The following is an 11,585-nucleotide window of genomic DNA, read 5'->3' on the forward strand; positions in this document are numbered from 1 at the left end:
TAGAAATTAATAGTATGTAAGTCAATCGGATCCTAGAAGTGGGTAGGGCTTAAATATCCCAGCGTCAGTGAACGCTCCCAAGGACATCGGCGGGTTGTCTCCCGCTCTACCCACATGACAGCCTTCCTTTCCTCTTATTGGCTGTTTTGAAAATACATCCCGTGAGCTCATTGGACTGTTTTAACCTGCTGCTGCACTCCAGTCATTTCAAAAGAGTCCGGGAGCGGTCCAGCGGCAGTTTGTTCGTGTCTGTAAAAAACGAGGCACAAACAGGTAATTTTTTATATTTGTCAGTACAAGTGAAATTAAAATTTTACATTTAAAAGACTCCTTAGCTAATGCGGAACATAACGCCCGACACAACGTGTCTTAGCAGTTAGCATGACATTCAAAAAAGGTGCCTTTGACGGCTAAACACTTTGTTAAGCTAACGTTAGTGGTCCTCTCTTGGTCGTTAATCAGAAAAGCTAATTTCACGACTGCTTAATATCTAACCAGCCTTAGTTACTAAAACGAGTGAAAGAGCGACGGGAAAACGTGCGAGCTGCTTAATGCAACAAAACTAACGTTTCAAAACGTCCCCGTTCGTATTTTGAGGTAGCCTGCTGTTCTGGCGAAAGGCCTGTCTGCATTACTGTAAGTGGGTAAATTAACGTGACATGAGTTTCCAGTTTGAATGATTTCCGTACAAGTCGTGCTCGATACGAACAGGCTTGTTGTAAGTTCATTTTTAGATAAAAGGCCGATCTAACCTAATATCGACACTCAACAAATGATTAGATGTGTGTGTAAGCTGATCGAAGTGAATGCAGGTCCTCGGAAGTTGTTTACGTTACAGCCTGTTTTTCTCTTTCTCCTTTCAGGCAATAATGGAAGACTACCTGAAAATAGAGAAAATCGGAGAAGGTTAGTTTTAACGTATGGTTCATCTAAATTATTCACATGAAGCTCTACAAATGTTGATACTTCAAAAATGTGTAATTATGTGTGTAGTCAAGTTTTCTTGTGCATCTTGTAATCTCTGTTTGCTCAACAATCTCATGGTTATAAAGTTGTTCTAGTGTAACTTTTCTTTTGGCAAGAATTACTTTGGTAACAAGTAATGATGTCCAGCAATTTGGAAGCTGCCAGCACATTTCATCCAGTGCTCGTGCTTTCCCCCAGGTACATATGGGGTTGTGTATAAAGGTAAGCACAAGGCAACGGGGCAAATTGTGGCTATGAAGAAGATCCGACTGGAGAGTGAGGAGGAGGGCGTTCCCAGCACAGCTGTCAGAGAGGTTTCTCTGCTCCAGGAGCTGAAACATCCCAATGTTGTACGGTAAGCTCTCAAGTTCTTTGTTTGATCTTAAAATCCTTTTGGTTTTTATAACATGAGGTTTGAATTTTTATATGTACAATACTTCTCTATATTCTCTGTATTGTCTGGTGCCCTTTGTGCAGCATGGAGAGACATGGTGTTGGTCAAACAATAGAAACTATTGTGAAGTTTTGAACATATGCATCAAGTTCATTATATAAATGCATGTGTAGCAATAGTTGACACTGCAGGATCAACAGTTTCAGTATTGTGCAGAGTGCTGGAAGAGGTCAAGTAGTTGCTGCTCAGTCACATCTAATGAGAAAATGTACACATAAAGTATGAACTCATGTGTATTTGTGTGCGTAATCCAGACTCCTAGATGTCCTAATGCAAGAATCTCGTCTCTACCTCATCTTCGAGTTCCTGTCCATGGACCTGAAGAAATACTTGGACTCCATCCCCTCTGGCCAGTACATGGACTCTATGTTGGTCAAGGTAAGTATTACATTAATTCAGTGGTGCAATAGTTGCTTGAACTCGAAGCTTTTAAATCTGAGATGGGTTACGTTTAGGGGTGGGTTTTTATAATCGATTCTGGCGTGGATAACGTGAAATCGATTCATTAAAATCCTGAATCGATTTTTTTAATATAAATTTATTTTTCCCAAAATGCCAGAATCTCAGGTGAAAGATCACAAACTTTCAATAACCACCAAACAGCTAAGACAGTAAACGAGAGCAGGAACACAGATTCTGCACAAAGACGTAAACACGCAGCGCGACCCGCGGATCAGAGTCGGTGAGATGTCGCCTTTCTCACCTAATGGCACGGTCGGGGCCGAAAGCCGACAGCTCGCTGATTCTGATGTGTCGGCGGGTCGGCGCTTTGTGTTTACGCCCTTTTTGCGCCGATTCTAAAGCTGTTAGTTTGATCTCCCTCCAAACTATATATTTTTTTCCGTTTACATACTTCTGTAAAGAAAACCTAATTTCTGCCGTTCAATACTGAACAAATGTAAACTTTTTAAAATTATGCAAAACGCTCAGCCGTGTCTCTAATAAAACCGCTGTAACGTCAGAGGTGATGTTCATGTGTTCATTAATGGTTTTCTTTCGTTTTTGATGTACTGCAGAATATTTTTATAAAATCCAGGCCAGGAAAATCACCTTCATGTTTTTCTTTGTTTTATCTTCAGCTACTTTGACACAAAGGCCTCTGCTGTGATGCTCACACTTTTGATCAAGTCTTGCGTGTGTCAGCTTCTTTTTTATAGATACAAAAATATGTAAATTTACTGATCTGAATTATAATATTTCTGACTGTCAAAATTTCCCAGATTCAAATCCAATCGAATCGATTCGGGGCCTTGTGAATCAGAATCGAATTGATTCTAGAAATCAGTGACGATACCCAGCCCTAGTTACGTTATCAGATAATATATTACATAATTGATAAGCCAAATTCTTAAAGTTACAGTGTGCAAAATGAGTAGATTGCAGTCTCAACCCTCCCAATTCAGGTGCTTTCTGTTACATTTTAAGGTTTTGTGTCATTTGGCTGCTGGTCAGCTCATCTAAAGATCTGCTCGTTCTCCAACACTGTTTAGAGCTACCTTTACCAGATATTGGAGGGCATCTACTTCTGTCACTGTCGCCGAGTGCTCCATCGTGACCTGAAACCACAGAATCTGCTGATTGACAACAAGGGCGTTATCAAACTGGCAGACTTTGGTTTGGCTAGAGCCTTTGGTGTTCCTGTCAGGGTCTACACCCATGAGGTAAGGATCCTTGCTCACAGCTCCTGGGATATGCAGGCCACTGCATCTCAAACCATTTCTTTTACTTTTTCTTGTAATTTTAAAAACCAAGAAAAATCCTTACAGATTTAGACCGACTCTGTACAGGTGACCCTCTGGGGTCGACGGGCGCATCACATGACCAATCTACGATGTGTCGCTTCAAGGCACTCGTGTTGAAAGTGAGGACTTCAAACGATGTACCAGTTTTGAAACGCCGCGTAAAACCAGAGTTGTGATTTTGCGTGATGCTTTTTCTTGAATGTTATTGTCACATTTAGCACAGGAAGAAACAGTAAAAGCATAATTTATTTTTATATTTATCATTTTATTTTTTCTCTTTTATATTTCACTGCATCATTGTTGTGCATTTTATTATTTTTCGTGATGTTTTACATTGTTAAGCACGTTGTTGGAAATGTGCTGCATGAATAAACCGGGTCAGGCAGCATTTGTTTGTGAGAGGGGAGAGTTTCAGAGCGACGCACAAATAAACTGCCGTCTGCTTTGTAATCGTAGTGGTTCAGAAACAGGCTGCAAGCGTTTCATACAACTGTGTTACAAAATGTTATAAAGTTACAAAAACAATTCATTAAACATGTTTATGGTTATTATAAACTGTCAGAATGAGACCATGAGTGTGAATCCAGACATGTGAGAATGACATCAAACAAGGCGGCGCGACTAGTTTGTAAATCTGACACGGTCACAAACAGCCTGGTATATCCTGCTTTGTGTTCCCAGGTTGTCACTCTTTGGTACCGGGCCCCAGAGGTCCTGCTGGGCTCACCCCGATACTCCACCCCCGTTGATGTTTGGAGCACTGGGACAATCTTTGCAGAACTTGCTACTAAGAAGCCTCTGTTTCATGGAGACTCTGAGATAGACCAGCTCTTCAGGATCTTCAGGTAGACACAGCAAAAACATCTTCATGTGTTTAGGAACAATAGAAGCTGAAGTTTAGTTGAACTGCTGATTTCAATTTGAATTGAGAACGACGGGCAAATATGAAGAACTGTTGGTGCGAGACAAGATGAGCTCAGCCTTTTGTGTGAGTGGGAGAGACGATGGGCTGAACCCGTGGATCTCATGTTTCCACGTGTGGTGTTCGTGTACTCACGAGGACTGGCTGTCCCTGCTTTGTGCCTGGCTCTTAAAGACTGCAGTCTGACTGTGCACACAACTACTGTGTCTGCTGTGGGGCAACCAACTCTGAGTGTAGCTTATCACTGTTAAAGGAAAGGCAAGAAAATCACAACAAATAAGTACCAAGTGTATATACAGTATGTACAGAGCTGATAGCATTGATTAGGGCTGAGGTCTGGTTGTCAATGACCTCAGCGTCCTGGATCTCCTGTGGGAGGACAGAAGCTTAAACACCTGGTGTCCTGAGTGTGTGCAGGTCCCCACAGTGATGGGTTTCCTCCAGGGAGGAAAAGAGGGGCCAGTAACGAGTGTTTTAGCCTCTGTTAATGACCCTTTAAGTGCCTCCCTGTGTGCTGTAGTACAGCTCAAGAACCACACAGACATGCAGTCGTCACCAGCTCCCTGTTCAGGTTTTAGATCCCTCAGTAAGTGGAGATGCTGATGGGTTATAGGTCAGCCTTGCTGAAGTTTTAGTCTGCACAGCATCACAGCAGCCAGTTCAGGCTGCTTATGGTCTGTCTGGGTAGTGGAACGATTGCGGCTGAATTCAGGGATGGTGGGCTGAAGGACTGGGACAGTGATGCACTGATGCTCTTAGTGAAGTGTGCACCTCGCACCATGACAGCTGAGCTGTGGCTTCCTTGAGTCTATTGTTCATCGTCGAGCACAGCATCACCCTCAGCTGTCACGCTGTTTCTGGTGTTGTAGTGGGTTAGGTTCTGGACTGCCTTATACATCTGCCAGGTCTCTAGCTGCGTAGATAAAAAAGTAATTAGGTGGAACAGCAACCTCACACGTGTGATTGACATGTCACAGTTAACACATCTGTTACCTGGTATTCTTCTACATCATCACTTCATCAGGATGAAGCCTTTGAATGTAAGTGTGTGTGGTGAACAACAACACATTGTTGTTATAGCAAACATAAGTGCTACATAGCTATCTTAAACGCATGTTGTTGACTCTGTGTAGAGCCAGAGAAGTTGTGTTAGTGTTAATGTCACGTTGATGTCCTAACGTAGAGCTGACCGAGTCATTCCTACAGTTTGAGGCCGCCTGGATTGTGTGGAGAAGCAGGGATTGGTAAGATTAGGCCTGTAAGGCAGGGTTGGTGTTCACATCTCCACATTATTCTGGCAGCTATTTAAAACAACAACAACGAGTGTGTCTGTGTGTCAGATTTAAAACAGTCTGTTTTCTCTAAAGCTTCAGCTGTAGACTGTCTTTGGTGTTTTAACACTTTGGGGCTCATGGAAACAAACAAATGAACTGACCCTGGAGTCTTTGTCTTTTTTCCAGGACGCTGGGAACCCCAAACAATGATGTGTGGCCTGATGTCGAGAGTCTGCCAGACTACAAAAACACTTTTCCCAAATGGAAATCTGGCAACCTCTCGTCCATGGTGAAAAACCTGGATAAGAATGGCCTGGACCTACTGGCGGTAAGGACAAAGGCAGCACCACAGCATGCTAATTAAACCTGGAATAGAATAGAATAGCCTTTTATTCTCATTGTACAGCAAAGTGTGACCAGAGGGAAGCAGGTCAGACACCTGGTCACCTCACCTGGTTTCCTGAGGCTGGAGGTGTTTCTTTCTGTCCTCGTGACAAAGTTGTGATGGTGATATTCAACCAGGCTTTTTGAAAAGTATCTCTGTGGGTGCTTCACTATTGTTTGTTTTAACTCGACAGTCATGTAGAAATACTTGTGTCCCTCCCACGGGCCCCACGTATGATTGGTAGGAACTACTTTTTCTTCCGCCTTTCATAGTGAGATGTGAAATGCAGCTGTACTGTATCACGGCTCACGTGGGACTGAGTTGACAGTAAAGGCTGATTGTGTGTGTTTGCTCCATGTTCATGGAGAACGTGGAGCTTTATCACAGCTCTCTGTACTTCAGTGTTATGAAGGGCATCATTTGAAATAAACTGCTTTTGATTTTCCAAACACATGAAGCTTTTGTACAAAGTGTCAGATTAGAATCAAAGACACTAGCTTGACTTTTACTTGGTAACAGATCAGAAAGGAAATCAGTGTCACGCATCATCGGGGCTTCAGAGGTCACCGCCATCATGGGCTGCACGTGGTCGTTAGTTTCTGCATGAACGTGAACATTTATGGAGACATCAGGTGGAAGAGCTGCTGTAAGAAACCAGGACACACGAGCACCTATGAAGCTTTACACAACGATGTGAATGCTTAATCAGTGTTCACATGAATAATGGAGCAGTCCTTAGCAGGTGACGCCACATCATTCAACTAGAACAACATGCAGGTCATTCGGTTAGACTCGATATCCATTTCCTCTTCAGAGGACTCATCGGAGGGCTCCTCTGTGTCTGACTGGCCTTGTCCAGCGACAAGGCCAGTAATGAAAAAATTAATAAAAATGCAAATGGCCTCATGTTACAAACATATTTTATGAGGAATACCTGGAATATGAATATATTACAACTTTTTATTTTAAAGATTTTGAAGAAAAACAACACGTGGGGTCATTTTTGTGCATCTATGGGTTAAAACTTACATTTATGTTAATTAATGTACGTGCGTACACTGTGCAATGATATTTTCTCAAACTTGCTCATATTTGAATGAACGACAGGCTAATTGCAAAGGAAAAGCACACAAAGTAGCGCACTGCAACAACAATAGGTCTTTCACGTGGAACAGCGAAACGCATTTCATTACGCGGGCATTTTGTCGTATCACGGGCAAAAATATTGCCGTTAAGTGCCTTCGTAACTTACATTTTTGGTTAAATGGGGTCTTCGTAAGCCGGGGTTCCACTGTATGTTTGTCTTGTTTCTATCTTGGAGGAATTGTGACCCACATTTCTTTACAGTGTGGCCTCAGGTAACTAAGATCAGTGAGGATTTGTTATTGCACAGCGGTCCTAAGGTGATACTGCAGTACTTCTATCGTTACTGTCCTGTTGCCTCCTGTTAGCCGAGCTTCAGCTGTGAGACAGGAAGCAGCCACGTGCTGCTTTTGTTTCTGCCCCACATTCTGCTTTACCCTCAAAATTAAATCACATTAATTCAAAGAAATCAGTGATGATATTTCTTTGTATTTATTCAGTGAAGTTTGTCTCAGTAGCTTTTCAGTTTAAACAAAGTGAATTTCCTGATTTGAAGTGTTTGTCCTGATGATGGGGGTGTGCAGGGCTAGCAGAAGCAAATGGATGATTGTTGTTTTAGATTTCAAGTGGTTGTCGTGAATTGTGAAACAGCACGGCAGCATGCGCCGCGCTTTGCAGTCGCAGTGTGTTTGTTTTTCAGAGGTTTTCTTTTTTTGCCTTGTCTATGTCACTAAGAAACTAGTCACCAGGATCGTTTCTAGCATTATAGGTCAGCAGTGGTGACACAGCACAGTATTCAGTGTTAAAGATGTTAACCTGGAGCTGGTGCCAGTTTCCAGTCCAGGAACTCCTGCATGTTCAGGTTTAATCGTCTGTTCTGGTCTCGTCTCTGTAGAAAATGCTGACCTACAATCCCCCCAAACGGCTCTCTGCCCGTGAGGCCATGACGCACCCTTACTTTGACGACTTGGACAAATCCACCCTGCCAGCTGCCAACATCAACAAAATCTGAAGTGCATACTGACTTTGCTTATTGACACATACCATTTGTGACTCTGTAAATATGTGTATGTGTATTTGTGTGTATCTGTGTGAGGAAAAAGTGTCAATCTTTAATAAAACTGCACTTTTTTTCTTTTTTCCTGCTCAGTTATTTGGACCTAATGTCTCGTTCTTTCCAACATCATGAAACGCGGCGGTGACGGTCAGGGTGTCTTATTTAAGGTTACTGAGTTTGCTTCACGGTAACTATGACGGGAAAGACACATTTCCCCATGTTACACTAAGTACGCCGTACTCACAACACCAATTGTACTGTGAGTAATTAGAAGTACTGTGTAATGTTAATCTCTGAGAGAACAAACAATTTCTCCCTCATACATCTCGAGGGGACACTTCCTGTGGATCTTTGGGGTTTTCTAAAGAAAAGGAGACTCAAACATTGTGCTGTACTTAAGGTGACTCATGCTGTGCTGTAAGTGTTCATGTTCAACTGTGTTAAATAAGAGCTTTATTTGAAGTTATAGTCGATGCATACAATAATCTGCAGCACACAGGCTCATCTCTGACGAGGGAGACGAGGTGAGTTTGTATTAAACGTAAGAACTTAAACATTTAACGCTGAGCGTTTCAGTTCAGGACACGTTTGCACTCAAACACCTGCAACTCAGCTTTGTGTTCATCTTTGTAACTTCAACACTTGTCTTTCAGTTGTGGGCAAAGGTCCCCAAACTTAGACTATCTTCACAGGCTCGTCCCAGCTAATAGGACGGTCATCGAAGTCATGTCCACCTGTACCTGAACTGAAGAGTTTGCAGCTGGCTCTGTGCTACTGTCCTGCATTAAAAACATAAAGAATAGGCCGACTGTCATAGGAGAAACTTGGGCTACGTTCACTCTGCAGGTGAAAGCGCATCAAATCCGATTTTTCTGACCCTCTGCGACCCATCTATCCCATCATGGTGTGACAGTGTGAACGGCACAAATCCCATATCTTCAAATCCGACCGGGGTCACCGTCGTATGTGGTGCTGAATCAGATACATATCTGATGTTTCAGAAAGCGACTGCTGTTTGATGGTCATGTCGCATTAAATCCATCTTTTACGTCACTGACACAAGACAGACGCCGATTATCAGCGCCGGAGAAGACATCGCGAACGCTTCCTGGCCATCCGGTGAAACTGTTGGGAAGACAACGCTGGAGAAACGTGAACATTTTCTTTGTTCTGTATAATCTGCAGCTTCTGACAGAAATCTGCAGCTATCCTTCGAAGCAGCGCTCCTCTAAAACAGCAATAAGGATCATTATTAGGTTATTTACATTATTATGTCAATAACAAAATAACTTAAAGCAAAAATTGGGAAACGTAAAGTCCAAAGTCTTTATATTAAGGCCATCAGTCAAACATACTGTTGCTCTGGGTCTAAACAGAGCGCGTGGTGTGTGACGTCTTATTTTGCGCATGCGGCCGCTTTGAGCGTTCACACTAGAGCGCGTTTGCTGTCGCATTTTATTTGTAGTGTGAACAAGCAGACAAAAAAATCTGATTTGAGCATCAAGACCTGCAGAGTGAACGTAGCCTAAGATCCACCCCCGGTGACCATGAACTGGAGAATAGTTAAAAGAATGATGCTGCGTGGACCACTAGGCTGCACTCACACCCAGTGTTGAAGTGTGTTGCCGTGTTGTGTGGCGCCATGTGTTCAGTTGATGTGAGGAGAGGGATAAAGCAGGAGTGAGAACTAAGAGCTCCGTGTTGTCTGTGTTTACCTCCACAATACATGTAAAATCGAACCATTCGTTATCCTTGGAGAGCCAACGAGCATTACGACTGGACAATACTGAACTCGTTTACTAGTAAGTTGTAGTAATAAGTAGCAATATCGACTACACTCACTGGGCCTCAGAGCTGCCTGAATGTTTTACAGGTTAGATCAACCGTGGTGGCATGATGATGGCACCGTGCAGTTGCTGCAGGCTCATCTACAAACATCCATGATGCAAATTTCCACTTCTGTGAACCCCCGAGGATGGTTGCATGGGAAATAACAGCTCGGTCACAGTCAGAGATATTTCAGTGACCTGTCTTGCCCATTGTGACCGTTGGTTTCAGACTCAGAGTACTTTATTAATCCCAGAGGAAATCATGGACGACCTTTGAATCTCAGGTTTCCTTGATTGTGCCTAAATGCAAGTTGATGCTGTATGATCAGATCATTAGATTGTGTTCAACATAGTTGTAGATAGAACTCACACAGTGGATTTAACACTTTATAATATTTACAGACTGTTACATTCGCTGTGTGTGAGGCCAGCCTCCCAGTGTGCTAATGGGCTACACTGATTGAGCATCCTTCAATTATTGACACTACTTTCAAATATATTCAGAAAAGTGAGTTAATGCAGATCTCTCGTGCGTACCAAGGACATATTGGATCTAACCTTTTCACGATAAGCCACAGAAAATTCAAGTATTTAGGCAAACAGGTCATTTTAAGGCTCTGCAATTAAGTCTAAAACTAGATTTGGACCACTGGAAGGCTTCGCCTCTTTCAACTCTATCAAGATGTTCGTACTTCCTAAATGTCTTCATCTGCTTCAAAGTACAAATGTCTTGCAGTTGCCCAAATAATGGCTGGCCAGTAAATGTTAGAGTATTTCTGTACTGGGTGAAGAGGGATCCCATGAGCCCCAGTCAGATGGTACAGGAAGGAGCTTCAGGTATACAAGCCAATCTCAAACCACACACTCAACCCAGTTCAAACTGGGAATCAGTTTAGAAGAGCCTTTAACTTTACTGGGTTGTGGTTAGCTGCAACAGTAACAACAAATGTTTACCCTTCTGTAACTGATGATGCATTCGATATGTGACCGGTCACTGCAGGTACTGTAGACCATTACAGCCTCAGAGACCGAGGAAATGTTCCTCCCACTGAAAAGGCTACATCCATTAAAGATAGAACTTAGAAGAACATCTGGTTTCTCATGTACCACCTCGAGCTGCAATCCCTAACCTTAAAGTTACTTTAACATGTCCGTCATCATCTGTAAACAGCAGCATCAAGAGCGCTCTCAGCACTAACACACGCTGGATCTGGAAAGTATCCACATGAAGTTTTTGTCCTGATACAGCCCAAAATCCATTCAGTTCATTGACACTCACCCTTTGACACCATCCAATTCAATTTATTTATTTATATTTATTTATATAGCGCCAAATCACAACAAAAGTCGCCTCAAGGCGCTTCATAGATACAGAGAAAAACCCAACAATCATGTGACCCCCTATGAGCAGCACTTTGGCAACAGTGGGAAGGAAAAACTCCCTTTGAACAGGAAGAAACCTCCGGCACAACCAGGCTCAGGGAGGGGCGGGGCCATCTGCTGTGATTGGTTGGGGTGAGAGAAGGAAGACAGGATAAAGACATGCTGTGGAAGAGAGACAGAGGTTAATAACAGATATGATTCAATGCAGAGAGGTCTGTTAACACATAGTGAGTGAGAAAGGAAAAACTCAGTGCATCATGGGAATCCCCGGCAGCCTACGTCTATTGCAGCATAACTAAGGGAGGATTCAGGGTCACCTGGTCCAGCCCTAACTATATGCTTTAGCAAAAAGGAAAGTTTGAAGCCTAATCTTGAAAGTAGAGATAGTGTCTGTCTCCTGAATCCAAACTGGAAGCTGGTTCCACAGAAGAGGGGCCTGAAAACTGAAGGCTCTGCCTCCCATTCTACTTTTAAATACTCTAGGAACAAC

The 11,585-nt window shown here is 42.9% G+C and overlaps 1 protein-coding gene across 1 annotated transcript; it reads left to right on the forward strand.

Annotated features, from left to right (window-relative positions):
- Positions 1-124: 124 nt before the first annotated feature.
- On the forward strand, positions 125-7,979 carry cdk1 (cyclin dependent kinase 1). The gene is made up of 8 exons (XM_086258217.1): positions 125-273; positions 864-906; positions 1,165-1,321; positions 1,675-1,798; positions 2,911-3,081; positions 3,844-4,007; positions 5,545-5,686; positions 7,722-7,979. The coding sequence occupies exons 2-8, from the start codon at positions 870-872 to the stop codon at positions 7,836-7,838; spliced, it is 912 nt and encodes a 303-aa protein (XP_086114343.1). The 5' UTR covers positions 125-273; positions 864-869; the 3' UTR covers positions 7,839-7,979.
- Positions 7,980-11,585: the final 3,606 nt, after the last annotated feature.

Source organism: Aulonocara sp. 'chitande type north' Nkhata Bay, linkage group LG13, assembly GCF_057382095.1.
Source record: "Aulonocara sp. 'chitande type north' Nkhata Bay isolate Kocher_YH1m ecotype deep benthic linkage group LG13, A_spYH_male_GT1.1, whole genome shotgun sequence".
In the NCBI taxonomy this organism is placed as follows: Eukaryota; Metazoa; Chordata; class Actinopteri; order Cichliformes; family Cichlidae; genus Aulonocara; species Aulonocara sp. 'chitande type north' Nkhata Bay.